Genomic DNA, 27,223 nt, shown 5'->3' on the forward strand with positions numbered 1-27,223 from the left:
TAGATCAGTATTTATAATCAATTCTTATTTTAAGAAATCTTAAGTAATCGTCTTAAGTAATGACTTAAGATGCTAATAGACTATTAATTTTAATCTCTCGCTTTAACTTTTTATCTTTTTCTAATTTTAAGAATTGGTATTCATAATCTGTTCTCTTATTTCAAAATCATTTTAAGTGATGTCTTAAAATAGTAAAATACAGCTTTGTAATTGGCTTCCCGGAAAAAAATGTTATATATACATATATGAATATATTGTATATATATATTATAATTATATATAAAATATGTCAATTTTATATATAATTATATATAATTATATATGAAATATTTTTTCCCGGATTATGAATTGTGACATCTTAAGACGGTTTTAAATATAAGAACCGAACTATATTATAGATAAATATCAACCAAAGAATAAATTAAACTGAGTAAATTAAAGTTATAATCTACGTTGAAATGATATGTGACTGTTCTTCTTGACAGCCCTTTTCGAAGCAATGAGTGCGCCGCGCAATGTTAACGCGCATGCGCATGCGGGTTCGCCCTTTCAAATGCCGTCGCACAGCCGGCAACTTCGGCAGAGTCCGGCAAATCGTCAGTAATGCGCGAACCTTTGCGCGGGAATGTAGTTGATAAAGTGTGTTGGTTTTGCGAAAGAATACGAAAAGAAGAAACGAGAAAGAAACTACAGTTTCGTGTATAATTGATACACCACTCGATATTGTCTCGAGATTAACAGAAAAGTGCGTCGCCCGGAAAAGTGCTGATCTAGCCCAACGATGTCGTTTTACTTTCGCGACTCGCCGAGATTCGGGGACCGATTGAGCGGCATGTCCGACGACGAGTTGCTGCGGGAAATGAAGCAGCGATTCAACAAGGACAAGGGGGACACGTTCTTCGAGTCTGACAGGCCTACCAGGGCTGACTCCTCCGATCGGTCCTTCCCGCATTTTCCTAGAGTGAGTTTTCTCATATTCATCGACCACCAACTCATATAGCAGACTTTATCCGGTCGAGAGACCATTCTGGTGCGTTCCAAAACTCGATTGTGTCAACTTCAGTATCTTCTAACTTCCTTTGTGGAAAAATTTGTCCGAATATGTGCGAAATTATCCGAAATGTCGTCAAAATGTGTCCGAATTCATCCTAAATGTCTCCGAAATGTACAAATTTGGACAATTACAGATAAAATAAGATATTTTCGTCAAATTTCGATAATATTGTCTGAATTTGTTAGAATTTGTTCATTTTTTTATATTTTTCGGACAAACTCTAACAAATTTTTTTATGTTCGCGTTGTTTGAAATCCTCGAATATTTTTGCACTTAAAATTAAATATAATATATTTGGCATTAAGTAAGTACAAAAAATACAATCAACGCGAACAAAAAACTTTTTGTTCAGCATTCGGTGAATAACAAGAATAAAATAATATTAAGTTGATAGAGTTGAATTTTGGAACGTCCTTAAGTCGTCCTCTGGATGTGTCTTTTAGATAGATATCCCTTGGAGGTCTGGTTGGAATTCAAGGAGAACAAGAAAGTCAAAATGTAAATTTGACGTCATATTGATCGAAATTATGTCATTTTTTTATCATGATTCGACATTTTTTGACTTTCTTCTCTAGTGAAAATTTTTTTCATAATTTTTATACGAATCGGAATATTTTTCAGAAATACTCAGAAATATTCAGAAAGTTTACATCTTCTTTCAGAATTTTTTTATACAAGTGAATTCTGAAATATTCTGAAATTTCTCATTCCATAATTAAAAAAAATATTTTAAAATTTTTTAGATTTAACATTTCATCAGAAATTATTACAAAAAATTATTACAAAAAAATCTTAGAAATCTTACGATATTTTATAATTAACATATATGAAAAATTCTGAGAAAAGATGTAGATTTTCTGAGAAATGTTCCAATTCGTATAAAAATGTTATAAAGAAAGTTATAAAATTATAATATATAGAAATTCTGAAAAATTATATGAAAAATTTTGAGAAAAATTTTCACCAGGATTGTCCTCCTGGGTAAGTATCATTCATTTGTCGCGCCCTTCTTCCTCGCCCGCGCGGAATTCACGATCGCGTCCGCGGTATGCCTGCGGAATGCCGCGGCGTGCCTTTTCATCGACCTTTATTCTCCCTCCGCTTCCCACTCGTCTCACGATCGATCGATCACGTCGAAGGGAAACGAATCTTTACGTCGTTTAACGTTCCCTTTTCGCACCGTTTGCCTGCGTTTGCTACCAAATACTCTAATATGCAAAGTTTAACGGTTTGTCTCCTACAGTACCTGCATCCTATACAGTACAAATTATTCTAGCAATATTGCAGCAATATTACAATAATATTCCAATAATACTGCAGTAACCTAGACAGCACAGAATATTTATGATAAATGATTTATGATTTATTATATTATTCATTTTTTAAAATGTTGTATAAATAATTTACATACATTTTATATAAAGCTTTATTCGAAATATTATTAAAAGACATACTAAATATTTAATGTAATATTTATGATAAATATAAATAAATATTTCTGGTATTTTTACTTCAATTATAATGTCTTTTATTAAGTATTTCCATAACATTTACTACAAGATTTACAATGAATATTTCATAATATCTATCATAAATGTTTATTTGATCTGAGACTGGGACAAAAATATTTACAAAATATTTAAAATAAATCTATTTATAAATATTGTGTGCTGTCTGGAAACATTATGGCAAGCCTTTTTAATAGCATAAAAGGAATTTTGTCTAATATAAAACATAATTAAAAATTGTCTAAAAAGAATTCCCCTACAGCTACTAAGTTGCACAAAAGTTATAACAACACTAGCAATACTGCAGCAACATTGCAGAGATTTTGCAGCGATATTGCTGTATACGATATATTTTTATTAATGAATTAAAATTATGAGATGAAATATAAATAAACTTCAGCATATTGATTATTTCAGCAATATTGTATTAACATTGGTAAATTTTACTTTTTATATTTTACTTTTTAACAGCATAAAAGGAATTTTGTCTAATGTAAAGCTCTTAAAAAATAAATGTCTAAAAAGAATATTACGATTCTTATTAATGATTTAAAAAGAGTGAGATAAACATCGACGTATAAAGTTCAGTGTATTGATAAAGGAGAATGCGATTATTAATAGATACGTCGTTTACTTCTTCGTCTTCATTGGCATCACGCGCGAAATTTAAATCGCAACGAACAAATCGGAGCACGTCCCGCATGCTGCGCCGAATTTCTTTATATTTATAGCATCGTCCTAATTCTCTTTTTCGAAGCGACGATTGTATCGGTCGTTTAAACGAAAGTTTCGCTGCGATGTCGATTCGCAATTTTTCTCCAATTTGTCGATTTATTCTTGTCATCGATATATTTTCAGATCGCACACGAAACTATTCGGATCGCACGACGATAAAAGCAAAACGATTCATGATCGTACGACTCTCTTGTTTAATTAAAACTTTTCTCCGAGTAAATGCGAGATCGTAAACGCAGATAAATATTGATTCGCATCGATCGAAGATTAACTTTGTATTGACAATGATGAACGAGTTTCGATATCTCGTCTTGAAGATTTCCATTGCTAGTCGTCATTTCTAAAAAGATTACCTGATCAAATTGCTCGTAAAAGATCTATTTATATTATTTATTGTTAGACTTTTTTTATTATCAGCAGAAGAGAACAGAATTTCTCCAGTATGTCACACTAAAAATATAACAATCGAGAGAGGAGGAAATAGAATTTTTGTTTATTTACTTCAATTTACATGCCAAGAAGAGACTTGGCTCACATTATAAACTTAATCACACATATCTATCCATTCCTTCTAAATATTCCTTATAAATTAATAATTAATTGAATGTAATAATTAACCTTTACAGATATTTAATTTAATACTAAAAATTACTTATTTTGAATATTAAAAGCAATAAATGATATGCTTTTTATTATAAAAAAAAGTAAGTAATTAATTACTATTTTCCAGTATTAAATTTTTGTAAGAATAATATACATAAATCACCGCGTATCGACTTTTTTATTATATAATCTAATACTAAGTTTTTAGCTTCTATTTATTATACCATTTATATTATTAACTTATTATTATTGCAAAATTTTTACACAGAGGAGAAAAGGCAGGAATAAATAACGATCGCTTATAAAATTTTTCATGCAATTTTCAACTGTAATCCTTCTATTCCATTTGAAAGTGTTTTTATCTTTATTTATTTTTAGAAAAATTATTATCGATTATCAGAATCAAACTTATCAGGCACTCATTCGATTTTTCTTTATTAAGTATAAGAGTTGAGGAAAGAAATTTCTAACACATTTAAACGAAAAAGACCAAAGAGGATATTATTAGTGCCTAATAATATCTATTTTTATCTTAGTGAATCTTAGTTCTTTAATTCAAGCAAAACTGTGATTCGATTGTGCATTTATCAATCTTGAAACGTAATCTTAAACTGAAGTGAAGTATGTAATGTAACAAATTAAATTGACAAGCAATTTAATAATACAGACACTAATGTATCTTAAAACACTGTAAAGAATTTATTGCGAAAATGTCATTCTAGTCAGGATTCAAACCTAGATCTCTCTACATTTCGCGATGGGTGTTTTAGTAATTCTACCATCGGCAAAAATTTCTAATATTGCGTAGTCCAAATAACTCCGCAATCGGAAATGCGTACACTATCATAGATATTTTCCGGACACCCCTTAGCTTCAATATCCTGCGAGTCGAAAGAATCTTTATCGCTTATCGTTGTTCGTGAATAGGACGGAGAAGCGTCGTGTTCAGTTGGACCCTTCCGAAACGAGTTTCGGCACACATCGAGGGTAGGTAGGCCACCCCTATCGATCTTAGCTTACTCGGGAAGCAGCGCATTTCCAACCCTCCTGTGCGTGTATGTGCATGAATGTATTTGTATCCTAGTCTAGGAGTCCCTTAACAACGAGAGATATCTTTGATGAAAAATTTCGCAAGCTTCATCGTTTAATTTTTGGATACGTTTTGCACGTTCCACATGTAACAATCCTGCGTGTTCATTTATACTATATTTCCAAATATCCTAAAAGTTTGGAAGTTAAAAGTGAAAAATTGAAATTGATTCCTGAGGAGATCTCCAAAGAGGATCGAAACATTCGAAATGAATGACATCATGATATTTTAATAAACCAGTAAAAATTTGTATACAACTATTTACGCATTGTTACGCTCTCATTCATTGTTTGATTCTTACTGGAAACTTTCTAGCTAGGAGACACAATTATACACAGTGTAAAACATACGAACCCTGATGAAAAAATTTCGCTGAAATATTCTATGTTTTGGAACATTCAATGAAATTACTGAAAATTTGCTGAAAATAAATTTTTTAGCTAAAAATTGTTAAAACTGAAATTTTTCTAAAATACTGAAATTTTGCTGAAAACGTGAAATAATTTCAGCGAAAATTTTCCATCAGGGTATAAAGCTGTTTGTTGTCTAATCGAGGCTTAATATTTATAGCTGAAATTTTTTATCTTTTCTAAATAAAGAGTCGCCATGTATTTAACACATAAGCCTCAACTCAATTTTTTGGCTGTGTATATACAGGATGCGTCACCAAAATCCGGACAAATTTCAATTTAAATTTTTCGTTATATTGTGCCTCCGCCAGAGGTTGTTGTTGGCATCTGAGAAAACCTGATGCTTCTAATAAACAGTCATATTCTCAAAATGGCCGCGATGTTGAAACCAAGTGCGGAGTATAATCGAAGAGCTGCGATCATCGAAGGCCTTCGCGCTGAGCGCTCAGCAACGGAAATAATTCAGTTTTTTGGATACTCAAGATCAACCGTTTATGACGGTTGTGGCAAAATATACAGCTTTAGAACAGACCAACGAAGATTCCAGTATGTCAGCAGAGGACCCCTGCAATCATTGAAAGGGTTCAAGCGCTGATTTCGGATGACTCCCGGCAATCGTTGCGCGTTCTGATGGATGTAGTAAAGTCATGGATGGAAACTATGGCATCCGGAAGGCCATATGTTTTTCAGCAGGACGGTGGACCAACTCATACGAGTCATTTGATTCCAAATTGGCTCTCAGACAACGTCGATAGTGTTGGTCCATGAAATTTTGGCCTCCCAAAACCCAGATTTAAATTCCTTGAACTACTATGGAGCGTTGAAAGGATCACAAACAAGTCTCAGCATCCTAATGTGACGTCATTAAGGACCGCTTTTGAGGCAACATTCGTCAGTATGGACAGCGCTATATTACAGCGTGCGTGCTGTTTCAAATCGAGAATAGAGGCTGTCATTCAAGCTAATGGGGGATATATCGAATAATTGTGCTCTACAGGGATCTCCCAAGTGCCATGTAAAAGGATTTTTTGTAATATTTAATTTTTCATTAAAAACATTTTGTTTAGAAATTGTTCGATTTGTTCGGATTTTGGTGACATACTCTGTACATGGTATAAGAATATAAAGTATTCATCCATTAGGCATAATATCGGCAGACTAAATCAGAACAATTAATCAAATGCTTATCCTAAAATTAGTGGAATGCACATAGTAGCAATCAGGTTCTTTTTTACAATTTAGGACAACATTTTGATTGGTCAAAGAGCAGTCAGCATGTTCAAAACGACTGCGCATCCTTGAGATTTATTTTCTTATATCGTGTGTAGTGTCTTAGAATATTTATGATAAATATTTATTATTATTCATTTTTTGAAATCTTATATAAATATTTTATACATAATTATATATAAAGCATAATTATATATTATTTGAAATATTATTAAAAAATAGACTAAATGTTTAATGTAATATTTATGATAAAAGTAAATAAATATTTTTAGTAAATATTTTTTATTGGAATTATAATGTCTTATTAAATATTTCCATAGCATTTACTACAAAATTTACAATAAACATTTCATAATATTTATAATAAATGTTTATGATCTACTTTGATCATAAAAATATTTACGAGATATTTAAAATAATCACAAATAATTACAAATATTTACAAATATTTTGTAAATATTTTATAAATATTGCATTCTGTCTGGAGTATACATATTAGTTGAATTGTATTGTTAGAAACATTGTGTTAAACACTGTGTCACTTTGTGTCTGTGCTCTCATTGTTGTTATTAAAATTGAAAAGTGCAACTTGCAGCGGAAGGAACTTGCATCTAAGATAACTTTGTTATAAAACGATTGCGAAAAAGGAATTCGCAAGAAATCCGTCCACTCGATCGACAGATATCGATATAATACTGATAATGTTCCGGGAAACGATAATGCGCGCGAGGCATGTTAATTGGCGTATTGTCAATGCGGAACAGGTGATTCGGTTATGTATAGAGACGAGCCAATAGAAGAGAAGAGAACAGAAAAGCGTGCCTCGTTACATAAAGCGAATTGTTGTGCCATTGATACATGTGTGTATGTGTGTGTGTGTGTGTGTGTGTGTGTGTGTGTGTGTGTGTGTGTGTGTGTGTGTGTATTTCCAGTGTATGATTTTTTTCCACAGTCGTCTCCCTTTTAAGGTACGTTTTCATGCTAACGCTCATTTTTTCAGCGTTGAACAGGTCATGTGAAAATTGACACTTGATATTCATCAATTTTGACCACGTGACCTATTTTGATAAAAATAAACGTCGAATGTCAGCATAAAATTATACCTTATAAGTTATCCTTTATCCTGGCTCAGAAGAAAGCAAAACTCTTACAATGGCGTCATTTAACGTTCGTACTTGACGTATCTCTATTCTTGAAGATATGCGAAAGTTCTTTAGGACAATTGGGATATACGATGGGTACGTCCTTGAGAATTCTGCATTGTCAAGTTCTTGTATATTTTTAACGGGAGATTACCGATGGCATCCCGCTATAAGTCGAAGGTACCATTTAGTTATTTATTTGAATTATAATATCTTATTAAGTATTTCCATAGCATTTATTTCCTATCCTTGTTTTCGATTAGAAAAATGCAAATTAAATGAAGATTTATCTTAATATTATTTACCTCATTAAAATTATTTTTATTATATTCACATCTTTTCAACATTCTGTACTGCATATTTAATTATAAAAAATGATTAGTGACGCATAAATTGACATCATTGGCGGTTCTAACGTTTAAAGCAATAGAGATATTTGAGATACTAACGTTCGCTAACCCATCTTCCTAGCAGCACAAAATACTTAGAAAATATTTATAAAATATTTATAAGGCTTATTTTAAATATTTTGTAAATATTTTTGTAACCTCAGATCATAAACATTTATTATAAATATTATGAATATTTATTATAAATCTTATAGTATATAAATGCTATGGAAATACTTAATAAGATATTATAATTCAAATAAATAATTACTAGAAATATTTATTTACATTTATCATATATATAAATATTATATTAAATATTTAGTTTATATCTTTTAATAAATATTTCGAATAAAGTTATATACGTAAAATATGCATAAAATATTTATATAACATTTCAAAAAATGATTAATAATAAATATTTATCATAAATATTCTGTGCTATCTGGACTACATGTAGCATAATTCGTTATTGATGATTTGGTTAAAAAATGTATAGCAGAATGAGGGAGATTAGGAAGATATTTCTTCATAAGATGATAAATCGAAAATATAATTACATAAGAAAGAATGATGTATTAACAGTGTTAGCCAATAGCAATCTAATTGAAAATAATCTTGTTTTAATAATAGCGTTAATGAAACAAATAATATTTAATTAAAACAAGAGTACATTGAAAAAAATTACGAAATTTTTATGAATATTTATTTGAATAATACTAACCAAATAACAAATGTCAACATTTATTTATTTGGTACAAGAAACATTAATTTGATTTAAATATAATTTTTTTATTGAGTAAATATTTATTTATCGTAAGTAAATATTTAGTTAGTGCCATTTAAGGAAAAAAATTTATTAAAATTTAGTAAACATTTTTAGTGCATGGCGCATTTGTTTTATTAATAATCATTATCATTGAATTAACAAGATTATTTTTAGTTAGACTGCTGACGGCTGATGCTATGAATACAGCATCGTATTTCTTCCGTGTAAAAACGTTTATTGTTTTATTCGCGGTTTCTCCTATGTTTTTTCTCTGCTTTCGAGGAAATTGATTTTGGAACAGTCATAAGATGTGTATGATTCTCGCGACCTGCGACGAAGTGCGTGATCGTCGCAATCCCGGATCCACTTAAGCTCGTATGTTGGCAATGATATCGTACACACGGTTAGCGTTATTTATATATTTAACGTATTAAACTTTGCAACGTGTTGCACAACGTGAATTGCGTAACGCAAAAAGTGTACTATTGTCATTCGCCTGATTGACTTCGATTTTAGACGAAAATCCCAATCAACATAAACTTTAGATTGGGCATCAAATCAATTCTTAGCTGCAACTTATATGTTTTTAATAATTTTTGTCTGTTTTTGGTCATGCACTATACGTGTTGCTTTCAATTAATTATAAACCGTTGCATTCAATAAAGCCATTATTATTATTATTATTATTATTATTATTATTATTATTATTATTATAGTCACAATTTCAAAACCAAACTCCTTGCATTCGATGCGTCATTTTTGAAAAATAAGAGGAAAAACAAGAGACTTCCTCGAAAATAATTTTCTTTTGAAAATGAAGTTATAGTTTTGTGAAATTTATGGTAATTTCCATTCGGTGCCGTTCGATTCGCTCATTAATAAATTAAGCGAATTTCACGCTGTGCGCCGTGATGTATACCCCTCCCCACTTCTCTCTTTCCCCTTCTCTCTTTCTTCTCCTCCCTCCACCATCGTATGAATGAGCCTTTCGCCAGCTCACCGTCGGATTCGTGTCGACCTCCTCGCGCCTCCTGTGCTCCTGACATCGCTATCGATCACCGTAGATCATCGATCGTCATTATCGATGATCCTACAAGTGATCGAAACTCGCACGACTCGCGTTCGTGCGCTCATATAAAACGACATTTATCATTATGTTATTGCGTTTGTTATGTCACACTCATTCGTGGACAACTCGCCATACATGTATGTGCATACAAGCCCCATTTAGAGTTACGTGATGAACATCAGCGTCCCGGCCGGTAATTTTCGCCGAACTCGTTATCCCGCGTACATAGCTTCGTGATTCACTCATTGCTATTTATTCTTTTCATATGTTTTCTTTCCTAATCGAACGTCTGTTTCTTTCCGGAATGCACTCGACGGAGTACTCAATTTATATAGGTACACTCTAAATTTCTTGCGGTGAAATCTCACTTCAAGAGAGTGAAAATACAACCGCTCTTGAAAAAAAGTGAAAATATTTCATTTCTTGAAAAAGAGTGGCAATTTTCACTCTTTTTAGAGTGAATTTTCACTTCAAAAGCAATAAAATCTCACTCCAGAAAAAGAGATTTAACTCCTTCAAAGTGAAAATTTACTCTAAAAAGAATGAAAATTGTCACTCTTTTTTGAAAGATGAAGAGATTTCCCTGCAAGAAATTTAAAGTATACATACAATATAGAATCGTAATATAATATCATAAGAATATTAACATGATCTTATTTGTCATTTACAGTTCGCTTATAAATTATTAGTTTCTATAAGGAGAAGTTTTAGGCACAAGTTACCCCTTCGAGTACCATGCTTTTCATGATCGGTCAGCCATGCAACCCAGTGCGGGTTCTTCCGCTCATGCCTAAAAATATAGGTCACATATATCTCTCTTCTTCTCTCTCAGTTGATCGAAACGCATTCGTTCCTCCTCATCCATCCATCTACCTCTTAGCACATTATTAATTCGTGTGCACTTTTGTACACTTCAGATAAAAATTCAAAATATTCGCTCATTTGTCATAACTAAAAAAAATCAAATTTTTCAGAAAATGAATTTTAATATTTCAAATTATTATAATTTTGTGATATTAATTATAAAATATAATTTTGGGATAATATAAAAGATTGTAGAGGACTAAAATATGTTTTTTTAAAGTACATTATCTTTTTTTAAGTTTCTGTTCTGTTCTACAAGCAACGAAAAATTTTTGTATTATACCATTGTTGTAGCATAATACAAAAAGTGCCAGCTAACGAGCGATTGTGCAAATACATATCAGACTACACATTGAAGGTTGGAGCTCGAGCAATCAGATAATTTTAATTTTAATACGTTTCGTTCTGATTGGTTGAATTCCAATCCCTAATTTACAATTTCAAATGCGTTATAGTCTACAAACTTCACGCTTCGGTGAGAAGAGGAGTAGAGTCGCACAAAGAGCGACTGAAACGAATGGAATCTTCGCGACTCGTCGCCGTCTCGCATTTCCATCTTCTTTTGTTTCTATTTTTAGATTTGAAGATCTTTTCTTTACTTCAATTTGTACGAGAAAGGAAGTGATACTATAATAATTTCTCTTCCAATGTTTTGAAAGCAAATCGAACAGAACGGAATGAGATAATCCAACGTGACGTAACGTTCAGCGCTTCCGCGTTCGCTCCACGTTTTCTCGATCGTGCGAGAAGCGTCGAGAAGTTAGGCGCGAGAAGCTTCTAGCGAGTTCTCGCGTTCGCTCGGCCACCTCCGCCTGCGCTCGTCATCGCTGCCGCCGGTGGTCACGTGGTCGCGCACAACCCACACGTAACCGCGCATTTAAGTGCTCCCGCGGCCCGCGCGCTGTCAGTCTCGTTGTCAACCGCATTTGTAGTGGATTACGCGCGCGATCACTGTGAAACGCACGTGCACACGTTTTTTCTTCTTTTTTTTTTATCTATTTTGCACTACTCAAGGAGAACGGCCTTGAAAAAATACAGCCGACGAGGCGAGTGAGAAAGAGACATATCCCGAGTATATAGCGAACGTCGCTTATGTAATCGCGGTGGAGGCAGTGGAGGAGACGAGGAAAAGCCGAGAGAGAAGCACGACGTGTGAGTGTCAGCTATTGCGAGCGAGCGGAGTGAGAGAGATATATTGGGAGCGTGTGAGAGCGAGCGAGAGAGCGAGAGAGAGAGAGAGAGAGAGAGAAAGAGCGAGCGAACGCAAGGAGGTAGAGATTTCGAGAAAAATCTCGCGGCAAATCTTTTCTCGACGTCTTTGCGCTTTCGAGAGCCACTAAAAAAATATTTTGTACGTGATATATTCCGGAAAAGGAAAGAGGGAAAGAAAGAGGAAAAGGAAAGAAGGAAGGAAAGAAATTACTTGCTGGTGCAAGCGAGAGAGAGTGCGTGTCGGGTATCCAAAAACAGACGCGCGGACTCGAACGGGTCCAGAAAATGGACTCGCCTGTCATCGTGGACGCAGCATCCAAATTGGGACGAGAGATTGATCTGGACCGCTGCTCGTTCCCCGTAAGTGACGTTATTCTCTCTGTTTTTTCTTTTTCCTTTTTTTTGGCGTTATTTTTTTTCTCGCGAGACAAGACTTTTCTGCGCGCAGTTCCGCATTCCGAGAAAGCTCGGTTGCTCCATGAGCTTTTCGAAGTTTGAAGTTCAGGTTCCTTCTTATTAGGAACACTCCGTTTTGTAAATGATTACATCTCGGATCGACGTGTTTGCGAGCGAATGTTGCGTGTTATGAATTATTACGCACTGCTGCTGTGATTCCTTCACCGCTTAAGGCTAATATGTCATTTATACAATAAGTATCTCAAGTATATTGATTGGCTACAGAACAGAAAAGTTCTCTGGAAATTTTCTATCCTATAATCAATCAATATGCTTGAAAAATGTGTTATACAACAAATGAAATATTAGCTTGAAGTAGTAATTAGACTAGAGATTGAGATTGGATTGAAATGTAATTAATCAAAGTAAAATTCGAAACTTGAGATTGATTTTTTCTTGTAATTGGTTAAATTCAGTCTAATCTCTAGTTCAATCATGGCTTCATGTGGATTGACGAGTGATAATTATTCGGTCCTATTTTAGCCAATCATGATGCAGCGAATCCATCGTGATTGGCTGAAATGGGACCAGGCAACCGCCAATCATAATCGTCAATCTGTAGTGTGATGCGGGCTTTAGGCTAAGTTGTTCTACTTTTCGAGAAATTTTAGCTTACTCTCTCTTTCTATCTCTCTTATTCTCTCTCTCTCTCTCTCTTCTTTTGCCCATTAGATAAATTATCACATTAGTTCATGCAAAGGTGGAACAACTGACTCTAATGGGCTTTCTACAATAAACCATTACCTAATCTTTAAATCTTAAGAAATCGACCAGTAGTTATAGTCAATTATTCTTCTCATATTTGACTGTGATCGATCAATTTCTTATGACTTAAAGCTTAAATAATAGCTTATTGTAGAAAGCCTATTAGGGTTAAAGCAGAGTCTTGTCTAACGTACGAAATATAAGAAAATGAATCAATCAAAATCCTTCATTTCTTTCTTTTTCAAATAAAAAACTTCGATTGGTTGATTTTCTTATATTCTATGCATTATGCGTCATGCAAAAGTCTGTGCTTCGGCCCTTGATCTTAAAAATTGCAAATCCCTTACAGCACAAAGTTGTAGCAACACTGCAGCAACACTATATATGTTGCAGCAGTGTGTAGAGATTTTGCAGTCATATTGCTACAAATTCTGTGCTGTATGAGGTGATATAAGTAAACGTGATAGGCGCATGGTGGTGGTTCTCTTCCTTCTGGTTCCACGCTTCCAAGAAGATCCAGATCTTAATGGAATCATCGACGCACACGAGATATTTCTATACGTTCCACACGTTCTCCTCACTGCCGATATAGCCCTCCCTCTCCCTCTCCATCCGTCGCTGCTCCTCACATTCCGCGTTTTGAGATCGCGTGGAAATCAGAAATAGCATTCGCGCCGTATTTTTCGCGTCGCATTCGAACGCGTCGCGACGGAATGCGTCGTTCGCGAAAAAAAGAAAGAGAAAATACAAAAATTGAGATATTATCGTCGCATCACGATATTCGTCAAGAACTTTCGAGTTCCATTATTGTAATGGTCGCAAAAGAAGTTTATCTGAATCGTTAATTGATATTTCGATGATATGAAATGATTTATGATATACGAATTCTCGAAACAAACATGATGAAAAAAAAACCGACATTCATATCAATGTATCATCGAATTATCGTGAATGATCGCGATACGTGACCGCCAAACGCAGCAGTCATGATGTCACGAAACCTATTTAGATGTCTCGAAAGACCGTTGGTATTATCGTGATCGATACCAGTAAAGTCCATATCAGATTATTCATTGCAGATTAAGGGTAGCGAATTGGAAATTAAGGATCGCGAATTGATGATTAGAATTCGACCAATCGGATATAATTTTAGCTTGCTATGTCTTGAATGATCGAATGATACGGAAAGAACGATTTTGCTGAAGTATTGAAAAATTTAGTCAGATACAGATCTGAAAATAATTTTGCTGAATCATCAAAATAAATTTATAGAACACTTAAACAAGAGAATATATTATTTAATATTTTATTCTAAAAAAAATTAAATTTTAATAAATATTTTTGTTAGTTCTAAGTAAATATTTACTAAATGTAAATATATATTTATTTAGGATAAAAATTATTTGATTCAATTATTATTTTTTATTGAGTAAACATTTATTTACTATAAGTAAATATTTACTTACTTACTACAAGTATTCAAAGAAATAAAATTTAAAAAATTTAGAAAATTTAGAAAAGCATTAAAATTTAGAAAATTCTTTTTAGTTTAGCTTGAATGTTCTACGTAATTATTTTGATGATTCAAACAAAATTATTTTCATATCTATCTTAATTATCAAATATTTTAGCAAAACTGTTTCTTCCGTACAATCTTCAATTTGCCGTCTTTAATCTCCAGTTCGCAAACCTCGGTCTCCGATGCATAGTCTGGTACGGGCTTAACGATACGACGTCAAAAGGCGCGGCGTGACGTCATACCGGTCACGTTATCAGATATACGTACCTTCCTACGCTCAATATCGACGATATGATTAGGCGAGATCGCTGATATGTGCAGCGAAGGAGAGGGATGGAAAGAGGAATTACCTCATATGATTGACTCTTTCTTATACGTCCCAATGACGTTTCTCTCTCAGCGTTCTGGAACGCGATGGATGATTCGCGTGCACGCGTGGGCGTATTTGCGCGTGCTCCAACGAAGACGGAGACCGAGAACCGAAAAGAAACGAGACCGAGCGATCGTTTCCCCCCGTATGATATCACCCGGTGGAAATAAAAGAAACCTGTAAAAGCGAAGGGTAGAAGAAGGAAGATGAGAAAACGAATTTCCCGCTTCTTCGAGATTGCATGGACAGAACAGTTTTATTGAAGTATCTAAAAATTTAGTTGTATACCAATCTGAAAATAATTTTGTTGGACCATCAAAATAATTATGTAGAACGCTCAAGCGTTTATGACAATACTGCAAGAAGTTTTAACATTCTAGCAACCTGTTTGTGAGTTACGTATAATTATTTTGATGATTTAAACAAATTATTAGAGTTATTATTATACAAAACTGAAAATCAGGGAAATCAAGGAAAAGTCAGAAAAGAAAGATAAAAATGAAAAGATTCTTGGATTTAAACGTTTAAAAGTTTAATATGCGTATCTACGCAGTTTTGGAATACTTGTACTTACTTAAATTAAACTATAATTAAATATAAGTATATATGTAATGTCAGCAACATTAATAGTAATTTACATTGCTATGTTAAATTGTCTCTCAACAAAATATTTGACGGTTTCCAAATCAGAACGAAAATACAAAAAAATTTATAATATTATTGAAAGCATCAGAGAAAACTATGAAATTTTGGAACTCATCTGGAACTCAAAGGAAAATTATGGAATTTTAGGCTGAGGAATTTATGGCAATGATTTATGATAACTTTTAGGTCTAGTTACATTTTTAGATATAGTATTTTAGTTCAAAACTGTTCTTTCCTTGTACTTTAAAAGTCCCACATAATATATATTTTGATCCAAACAAAATTATTTTTTTTTTTATCTATTTGTCTCTCTATATTTAGCTAAATGTTCAGCAAAACCGTTTTTTAGTGCGTGTTAAAATAAATTCGACTGGAAGAGACAGCCAAGGCATCTCGACGTTCAGTCATCCGCAGTAATAGCAAGCGATACAGGATTAAGTGCGTCAAAAATGGATATTTGAATTGAAGGCCCTCTAAATTTAGTATTTAAAAAATAATATAAGTACCCGAACACGCGATGTTATCTTGTTGTCCCGGGTCATTTTCGCGGTTGACAGGCGAAAATTTAATGCGATGGTGGCGTGTTGGCCATGGCCGAAAATAGGAAAATCTTATTGTTGGGTATAGGTGCGCGTATGTAAGAGGTTCTTCCGATTCTCTCTCTCTCTCTCTCTCTCTCTCTCTCCTGTCCCTTCTACTGCCATTTTTCTCTCATTTTCTCTTTCTTTCTCTCATATGCGTCCCGTGTATGGTTTTCTTACAACGCATGTCCGCCGGTCGCGCTAAGTGGAACGACGAGGCGACCTCAATTCGCCGCAGGAAGAGAAGGAGGAGGAGAGAAAAGAGAAGGAGGATTCGTCACCTCGTACTCGATTACGCGAATTTCCCCTTCAGCGCCCTTGCTCGCGTTCGGATCGAAGTCGAGACTGAATGTCACGCACAGCTGTTGCCATTAGGGTGACTTCGAAGAAATCGAGGGGGGTAATTACTTAATGGGATAGAGTTCCTGAAATCATTATAAAATTTATATAAAATCGCTATGTATAATCCGATAATTACATGTGCAACTACAAGGAATAATTGTATCAGATATAATCGTTTATTTTGCTAAATAACTTCATATATAGTGAAGAAAATTATTTTTCATCAGATGAAATCGTATGAAATCAAATAAAATCATATAATCTGTGAGACAATATTTCAGCTAGTGGTTACCCCCTCGGAAGAAATACTTCAATTAACTTAGTCAACAATCAACTCAACTAATAACTATTGCAAAATTTCTAGTTATACAGGGTGATTCTTAAGTATTCTAAAAGATTTTAAGGAGGAGATTCCTTTATACACATTATAAGTCATTATAAAAATTTTATATGCCCATGTGTTTGAAATAGCTCAGTTTCAAAAATACAGGGTACTAAAGTTGAAGGAAAAATTTCGTTTCTTTTCCAAAAATTCGAAAACTATTCGAGAACACAAAATTTCATCGAATGGTTTTCGAAATTTTTTTTTGTCTTAGGCCCAAATGCACCAACGTTACTTTAATTTTAAGTAAAGCTTAAATCTCTCTCCTTTTCTATCTCTCTATCGACTTTAAAAAAATAAAGAAATAATGTTAAGCTTCGCTTAAAATCAAACTAATGTTCGTGCAATCGGGCCTTAAATAAATCTGAGAAGTCATCCCTTTCAGAACGTTTATGGACCATCCTACATAATTAATCGTACTTCATTTAATCTTTCTTTCTATATATTAAACAATAAACAATTAATTATTCTACCTACATTAGCAAAAATAATATTGCTTCATAAGTTAATCGGAATTTGATCAAAGTCATCCTTAATTTATTAGGGAATATAAACTGGCATAAGTTAGGGAATACACCGAATTTGGTTATCCTTATTATCTGCCTTTGAAGACTAGAGACAAAAGTTATTGCTTTACATCTCTACTGTAATTGGCCGATTCGATTACTGTTTACGGCTTAATGGTTGGCTGGTCCTACTTTAACCAATAACGGTTTAAGCATCATGATTGGAAATATACTGAAAATTCTTCTTTTGTTTCGTTAGTTGATAATCATATTTAGAAATGAATTATATATAACCAAAATCAAAATGAGTTGTATTTACAGCTATGATAAACTGTCGAATTAAAAATATACAGAAATAAACATGATTTAATTTCTCGAAACAAAAAGATAATTTTTAATATATTTTATATAGGTTTATTCTATTAATTGCAAATATTGTCATTATAATTGCAAATAATATTGCAATTTATTGAAAAATATTTTTATTCAAATATAATTGATAAGAATCTTTTTCCTTTTTTTTTAATCTGAGATAGTAATGATGAGTAAACAAAAGCCTTCCTTCCAGATTAACCATTTTCTTGAATATTTATCTTGTATTTAAATATTCGTTCGTCACGATTAAAAGATATTCAATATTGCGTAAACTGTTTTTTAAACTTAAGTTTCATCTCTTGCACGCATCAAACACCTGTCAAGCTGGTTTTAAGTAATAATGCAATCAAGATTCATCTAGTTGTTAATATATGAGTAATTCCTCATTTCAACATCAATTGAACATTGGTTTCATCAAATTTTTGTCTATCTCCATAGGGGTTCCCATTCGACGACGACGCCGACGTTTTCGAGCGTCCGCGCAGCGACGGCATCCGCGCGCACCTGGACGACCTTGCGGCGCGCCACCCCGAGTTCGCTGAGCACCTGCGCGGTCCGCCTTGGCCGTTCAGCGGTTCCCTACTGCGTGACCGTCGCCGCCAACGCCGCAGCTCGGGTGGTAGCAATAACGACGACCAGCAGCAACAAGGTCAGCAGCACCAGGACGAGGACACGCGTAGTCAGGCAAGTGGTAGCAGTGCCGCGAGTGGTGCGAGTGCCGTCAGCTCGCATAGCGGCGGTGGTGGCGAGCACGACTCGACGTCATCGTCCGCGATACCGCAGTACGGTCTACGTAACACAGTGGACATAGGCCAACAACAGCGACGCCGCGACATGGAGACGAGTCCGGAGAAGGATGAGCGCGGTCAGCGCTCGATGTCGGCACCACCGACGGAAAGCTGGCAACAGCAACAGTCGCAACAGCCAGGTCAAGAACAGCAACTACCACCGCAAGGTCAGAGATTCGTGTCCCGAGTAGATATCACGCCACAGAACAATCAGCAACGTGCACAGTCGCCTAGTAAACCAGCCAGCAATGTCCGACATATCCCCATCTTCGTGGAGGGTCGCGACGTGCCGGTGATGCCAAAGGTCGCGACAGACGACACGCCGTCGTCCACCTTTCAGCAGCGACAATCGTCACCGCCGTCTCATCACTTCGACAGATCGTCACCGCCAGCGCATCATTTCCACAGACCCTCGCACTTTAATGAACGCTTCAGTCGACAGCAGTGGCCACCGTCGCATTTCCAGGATGCGTTTTATAAGCCGTCAGGTTTTGAACAGCCAATGCGGCGGCAATTTCAGTCACAACAGCAACCGCAATACTATTATCAACAACCTCAACATCAGCAACAGCCTCAGTATCACCATCCACAATATCAACAGCAGCAGCAGCAACCTCAGCAACATTATGAGCAACATGGAACTCAGCAACAGCAGACTCAGCAACCTCAACCTCAACCTCATCAGGAACAGCAACAACAACAGCAACAAGAAACTCCAAAACCAAAGCCTCCGGTGCCAAAGGATCCCCTGGAGAGAGTCGCCCAGGTACAAAAGGATGTAGACGATCTGGCTGAGCAGGTGCAACGTTACGTTGGTGGTTCTCGGCAGGACAAGGAGTACATGTACCTGGACGAGATGTTGACGCGCGAATTAATCAAATTGGATGACATAGAGACGGAAGGACGAGAGAACGTGCGGCTGGCGCGTAAGAACGCCATCAAGAGCATTCAGGATACCATTAGCTTACTGGAAACAAAAACACCAATTGCCAACCAGCAAGAGCAACAACCCATGCATAAAGTGGCTCAGGAGTGTTCTGAGAAAGATCAGCGGGGAGAAGAAATCTCGCACGTTCCTGAGCCGATGGAGGTAGACGCGAAGCAAGAGAAGCTTAGTAGCGAGCCGATACCGCTTCCGCCGGTACCGTCGTCGCCGACGAAGGTGAGAAATCGCGAGTGAAGTGACGTTAAAATGCAAGATATTTGTTAACTGCACAGAAAATTTTTGTTTAACAATTTGTTTTATTCTCTAAATTATATTTTATCTTTTATTTATCTTTTTTTTGTTTAGGACAAATTATTTTATTTTTACGATTGCAATATTTATACAAATTATCTTATTTTTTGGCATTTTATTTCGGTTTTGCAGACGAAAGTGGAATCCTTGGAAAGTGAAAGTGCGGCAACAGCTGTCGAATCAGTAAATCAAAACATTATTCTTCCTACCGGACAGCAGATTACCGAACAGAAAACAGATAATCCGGTTATAGCGGAACAGCCTGTCGCATTGACAGACGAATCAACAAAATGCGCGGTCGAAACAAGCAAGGAATCAAAACCGAGTGATGGAAAAGATGAAGAACAAAAAGACGTGTTACGAACAATGGAAAATAAACACGCGACGTCAACACAGCAGACGAAGGAAACGATAGAGGGAAAAACGGAAGTGAATGACGGCCAGCAAAGTTCGACAGAATTGCCGAGGCTGCAGAAGAAGGCAAAGAAGACCAAGAAGAAGGAGCAGCAACAGCAACCGGTGTCCGAGCAAGCAATCCCGCTGCCACCACCACCGACGGAGAGCGCGAAGTAAAAACAGAACGTTGAGGAAGTGTCGTACAGTCGAACGTGAATCCCAACGTGGACACGATTCGACCAGAGTTGGCGAATGAGAGAAAGAGAGAGAGAGAGAGAAAGAGAGAGTTTCGTGGGTCGTAAAGGAACGAGGATTGACTAGAAATGAAGTTCCTTGAGTCACAATGGAACGCCGAGTGGATGGAAAGGATAGAAATGAAGGAGTTTTGGAGGACATCTAATTGTCATAGAAATCGCGAAATGGTTTAATTTGTATTAAGACGCTGAAGATTGCTGTCTTTTCTTACTTTTTCTGAGTTTCCGAACTAGAATCAAGTTAATTGCGTTTGAGCCGAACAACGAATCCTTCAGTCACTCGTCATTGCCTTAGAACGAAGCCTTCCTCTTTTATAGAATAATAACGAGCGAACCGAAGCGGCACCGCCCATAAGTTCGTTGACTTCCTCGGCCTTTGAAGCTCTTAAGCGTTCGCACATCCGCGTGTTCCATTATATTTTTTCAACGCTAAGAAAGAATCTTTGTAGGAATACGCGCAGCGAGCGAATTTTTCTCTCTGTCGATAATATATAATCCTCACCTTTCTTCTAATTTATTTATAATTTGCGAGCTCGTGGATGATTGTGAGATAAATAGAGACCACATCTGACTTGTGTGAGATGGATTCGAAATCGCGGGGATAAGATTCAAGTCTCGTTGTGAGTCCGAGCGCGTAACTTCGAGGACATCCTATAGAAGGTCAGGTGTAGTTTCGTTATATATTCATTTGTCGATCAGACCAATTTGCCACGTAAATGCTGTGCCGCAGGAATTATTCATCAAGCAAATTACTGATTATACGTAAAGAAAATACGTAATTTTTTTCTAATTGTGATCGCAGGAAAAGATTATATTTGTATTTTATAAAATAATATACGAATCTTTTGTATAAAGTTTGCACATCATAGTTTGTTATTCGAATCAAAATTTCGATTTTTTTTGTTTTTGGCTCTTTACGACATGATACAGGAAAATTGGTCTATTTGGAAGGTTTATAACGACGTTATACTCGATACAGCATCACGTAGAGTGTGCACGTGACGGCAGTGATGACGATAAGTTAACATTGATTTCTAATTTATTGTATGCCTGCCCGAGAGATGATTTCGTGTTCGCAAGTGTGTTTGTTGTTGACGCTAATAATTTTCTGCGTATCGCGCGCACATCTGCCGACAGAAAGTGGCACGGATGTGTATAAGAAGCATGTGCACATACAAACTTTAGAATCATGAATATTCATCGAGAATACCGATGCGGGTACTGTCCCTCGTTTCTTCCTACCTTCCTAGATTTATCATTAGGATGTGTTCCGCGACGTAAATTAATTTATGCGTGCATAATTTAGTGCAAATTAGAATCCTCTTTTAACAGTCATTTAAAAGTTGCCAAAGTACAGATTTTGCATCGTAAGTGAGTGTTGTACATACAGATTACACAATTGATTTTCTGAAAACCAGCCAAATATTTTTGTACGTAACTCTGGTTAAAACGTATTTTTTGTAAAATTTCTGCATTCAGGAGAATTCCGTATAATATAAGATAGATTATAAAATCAAAATTAAAATCTGTCTCTAAACTAAAAATACAGATGTTTAAACAAGAGATTTAAAAAAATGCTACTTGTGTTCATTGATTTATTGTCTCAAAATGCATCAACCCAATTAATTTCTTTTTTTTTTGCAACTAACCAAACGCAAAATTCTTTCTTTGCGCACTTTGAACAGTGCTGTACTCAATTTGAAAAGAAAAAGAAATTTTAACCAATTTTGTTGCTTTCTCTTTTTAATATAAATGAGAAAGAAATGTTCTAAAATTAAATAATTGGCCTAAGATAAACTGAAATAAGAGGCCCATTTTTTTACTATTGCACTAGTTTATATTAAATTTTTATCTTCCATTAAATTTTAAATATATATCTATTTTATTTTTAAATAGATTTGAAAAATTTGTATTAAATTGAACACACGTTTCTCAAACCGTCCACTCAAACTTATGTGTCAATTTTTACGCAAGATGGAATATGTTAAAAAGTAACACAAATATTACATAAAAAATTAACATAGAAAATATAACACTGACGTAAACAAACCGTGACATATTTTTTTTTAAGTAAAATTAACATTTATAATATGATAACATATATTTTGTTATCTTGAATTTACATTTAAAAACCGTATCTTTATGTTTATATTTGTTCACTTACTCATAATTGTATTATTTACTGTGAAGTATTAAATATCAATATAACACTAAAATATTCAACAATATAATAATTCAAATAACATAATAAAAATTCAACAAAAAGTTTTAACAAGAACTTGAAATTTCTATCACAGATATAAAATGTTTTTTACAGTATATACATACAATGTGTGTCTAATTTAGCTGTAAATAATAAGTCTTGTAAAATGTTATGCTCTTCTGATGAGTACAATTTCTGCATATAGAGATTGTATAATTTACGTATATCTTTATTTATGGAATTTATGAAATGATGAAAAAATAAGCCACGTTTTTACTAAGAAAAAAATCAGTTTTGCATTCCAAAGAATCCACACGTTTATTGCAGGACACCCTATATACAGCGCTCCAAATTTAGCGTCCGTTTAGAATTCTCAAAGCGTTTCAGATGCGCGAGAAAAGTCCGTTTGAACTGAGATCTGAACCTTGAGTGTATTCGAAGAACCATATACAGAGATTTCGAAGTTTTTCAAGGAAGTTTATCTCCTTCTGTGCCATCTTATATTATTCCTTTTATAGGAAATCGCGAAACGAGGGACGACAAGGGCAATGCATTATTTTTTCGGTTTCTTATTCATGGTGTGATACTTCGTTTATCTTCACCTTCTCTTCCTTGTATCTACGATTTTTGTTCGCGTATCTGTATTGATACTATTTTCCAGCCGGAAATTTTGTATTTTTTCTGATACGAGAGATGAGAGAAGATGAGAGAGTATGAGTGCATGGGAGAGAGAGAAAGAGAGATGCGCGTCTGATAAAATTATATATACATATATGATGAAAGTGTGTGACTATTTTAAGAGATTGATCAGTGAAAATACAAAGCCTACTCTATCTTATAACAGTTTCATTCTTTCCCCTTGGATCAAAAATGGCATAATAGTTCCGTAACTGAGTCAGAATAGATAATTTCAAATTATTTATTTTAAATGCTGTTTAAAATGTTATGCTGTAATTGTCAAAATAAGCAATGTCTTTAACAGTTTTTTTATCATATATATTTTTTGCATTATTATATATATTCATCATCGCTGTTATTGTATTCTTTATTTTATATTTTTCCTTTATTATTTTTCTACATGCATACAAAAATTATTGCACGCAAGTAATAAGTACTTGTTTCAAATATTTCGAAGGTTCATATATTCGCAAATCTATCATATATGTTCATTATAAGTATCAAATTTATTTAAAATATATTCTGAATTCTAATAAGTTTAATATACTTCAATTTCAAAAGATTATTAAATTAAAACAAATTCGATTTGCTTACATAAAATCGTTTCTTTGATTAATTTTATAATATTCTTCAAAAAAAATAAATTCTTTTTATACATACCATTAAGTTTTTCTAAAATTTATAATAAATATATTTTAAGACTGTTATCAAGAAAATATTCTTTGTTAAAAGATAACTATTATTTAAAATGAACAAAATAAATTGAGCAATCACTTTTTTTTAGTAACTGGATGTGTGTATGTGACTGAAAATCACACACTTGTTTGTTTCTTCAGTTGATTACAAATATACAATATGAGACATTTTCTCTTAACGATCGAGGGAAGTAAATTTAAAAACAAACAAATTTAAATACACGCTATCGATGCCATGCTGTCGCTAATTCTTGCTCCATTACGGTGAACTTTTTGTGCGGATTTATATGCAACTTAAGGAGATTCTCGACCATGGGTAGTACCAATGACCTGCTAGAAACAACATCCGCCATCATACGCAGCTGTTGTCACGTTCACTGCCAAATTCCTATGAATTGTTTGCATTTGACGCATACGATTTAGCTATCATCTGGGAATTCCCCGCGTCGAACATGCGACTAGGAAAGAAAACATTCTTGTTCTGATGAAGAAAATTCTCTATTAATTCATGATATAATATTCCTAAGAATTTTTCGTATATTCAATTCATGAATGTTTCTGAAAAATCATATAAAGAATTCTAGGAGAAATTTTTGCCTACAGAGTAGTTACCATAAATTGTTGATATTTCTCGTAAGTTGTGACATTGTCACTATAAAAAGATGTACAAATCGATATAAAAATTACAATTGCAAATGAATGAAGAAATAAAAAATGTTCTCTTTTTGCATGCTTCAGTTTAATCTGAAAGAACCAGAATATAATTTCAGTTCCTAGAAAAAAAAAAAATACATTTCTGTTGTTACTATCCTCCTCAAAGCGTCAATATTTTATCGAACACAATTCAGCTCCTCATCGATTATTAACGCAATGGAAATCAATTCTTTTAAAATAATTAATTAACGTATTACGTTTGTATGCATTTAAAAAATGTCCCCAGGTATCTTTCTTTTATATCTTTAAGTTCAAAATTATATTTATCTTACATAGGGTGCAGATCAGGTGGCGGAGCGTTTCACGGATAAGATATCGGATAAGATTTTGCGATCGCGAATCTGTCGTCGCGACGATAGATCCGCGTCGCGACGGAGAACGAGCGGAACGTTCCGCAACTTGCGCGCGAACTTGGCACGGCAGAAGCACGTACGCTGCGCCAAAAATAGCGATCGGCGACGGGTTAAACTGTTAGCAAGAGAAAGTTAGAACGAGAAGTTTTTGCGTCGCGTGCAACGGGAAATCCCGTTGAGGGTGCGCCGAATCTCGCACTTGTCACCAGCGCGAGATAATATATCTCGTCGAAATTAAATCCCGATCGAAAGAAAGACCGAAAAGAGATTGTGATCAGAAATTTGTAAAGTTCTCCACTTTATTTAGCTTTAAAATATTGTAAATACAGTCGAGACAATTTTAAGTGCAATTTAATCGCTTATAGGAGAGCGTTCAGGCTTCCATATATAAATTTCCATAAGCAGTAAAATGTAAACAGTAAACAAATCGATATTTGCTTAGTTATTATTGTCTTGCGTTCTCTGTGATTTGTTTTGCTTATTATTGTCTTACTTGTTTTTCTGTATGCGTAAAAATTGAAAAATATGTGAAGAAAGAAATAAGTTTATATATTCTCTAAATTTCTTGGAGCGAAATCTCACTCTAAAAGTAAAAATATTTGCACTCTTGAATAATAAAAGTGGCAGATTTTACTCTTTTTTTGGAGTGAGATTCACTCCAAGGGGAAGAAATCTTATTTCTTTTTTTTTTTGGAGTGAATCTCACTCCAGAAGCTCAATTACAATAAGATGATAACATTATCCAAAGTAAACAGAATTATATATATAGAAACCATTGATAAAAAAAACAACGATCTATTGCACGTCACAATCGGAATTAGAACCTTCTTCGTTAATAATTAATAATCATAAGGTCAAAGTCAATAACTATTATATTACGTAACGTCAAGTGAGATGAAAAATTATTTTCTTTCAACATATAATAGTTTCCATTAAATCGGTTTAAAAGTAAAGCAAAAATATTTGATTTATGTGAAAAATGTTAAAATTTAATTTATTGTGTTATAACTATTGTGTATCATATATACATAGTGTATATTGTAAAATTGGAAATATAAAAATTTTTGAGTCTCCGGAAAAACCAAGATCTCCATCCATCCATCAATCCATCTCTAGATTTATTTCGTGTCAATTTGTGTTTTCTGTCCCCTTTCTTGCAAAAAAACCAAAAATACATGCTTATTTCATTTTAAATGCGAGAAGTGAAGGTAAACAAGCAATTTCATTTTCTTTTACGACAGTCCGATAATGTCATCGTTTATACTTTATTCTCGCCTTATATGCTAAACATAGTAATTATAGAGAGATCCCTTTTTCATACAAAAAATAGTATGCTTAGGAATTAGTTCCGTTCAGCTGGTGTTTAAAAACTTGACGTAAAACAATTCTCTACGTTGCAATAATCAGATAGATGTCACTATTTTTCATATTTTACTAATACTCGCTAGTGTCTATCTTTTTTACCTACCATTGGCAAGGAAGAATTAATTTGTAAGACTTAATTTTATCAGAGATATATGTAATACAATTTTGAAATTATTTTTTTACACGAAGATTAAAAGCTATTTAAACATTTTTTTCGTAATCTTTTTGCTATGTCCATAGTGAAAATTTTTTTACGAAATTTTTGAAATAATTTTTCAGAATTTGTATATAAATTTTAGAATTTTTCAAAATTTTTGAGTCATTTTATAATTTTGTAGAAAATTTTTTATGCAAATTGCAACATTTTTCGAAAAAGTCTACATCGTTTTTTAGAATTTTCTATACAGATGTACATTGTGAAGTATTTTGATTTTTAAAATTTTTAATTTTATAATTTCTTATAAAATCTAAAAAAGTAAAATATTTTTTTAGAAATTATAGAATGTGTGTGAATAAAAAACTTCGAAATCTTAAAATAAGTAACTATTCATTATATGATCTACCTAAATTTATGATTTCTTTCT

General features: G+C 34.0%; 1 protein-coding gene across 3 annotated transcripts; it reads left to right on the forward strand.

The window, feature by feature from the left end:
• The first annotated feature begins 577 nt into the window (after positions 1-577).
• stv (BAG domain-containing protein starvin) lies at positions 578-26,355 on the forward strand. 3 transcript variants are annotated; one of them, XM_011054838.2, is made up of 4 exons: positions 11,504-12,015; positions 12,238-12,435; positions 18,395-19,906; positions 20,114-26,355. In XM_011054838.2, exons 2-4 carry the CDS (start codon positions 12,361-12,363, stop codon positions 20,552-20,554), a joined length of 2,028 nt encoding a protein of 675 aa, XP_011053140.2. In that variant the 5' UTR covers positions 11,504-12,015; positions 12,238-12,360; the 3' UTR covers positions 20,555-26,355. The 3 variants fall into 3 exon arrangements, with proteins under 3 accessions (XP_011053138.2, XP_011053140.2, XP_011053139.2); XM_011054836.2 differs by lacking the exons at positions 11,504-12,015; positions 12,238-12,435 and adding an exon at positions 578-961; XM_011054837.2 differs by having other exon boundaries at positions 11,504-12,435.
• Positions 26,356-27,223: the final 868 nt, after the last annotated feature.

Source organism: Acromyrmex echinatior, chromosome 17 (genome assembly GCF_024713525.1).
Source record: "Acromyrmex echinatior isolate Ae372 chromosome 17, ASM2471352v2, whole genome shotgun sequence".
Classification (NCBI taxonomy): domain Eukaryota; kingdom Metazoa; phylum Arthropoda; class Insecta; order Hymenoptera; family Formicidae; genus Acromyrmex; species Acromyrmex echinatior.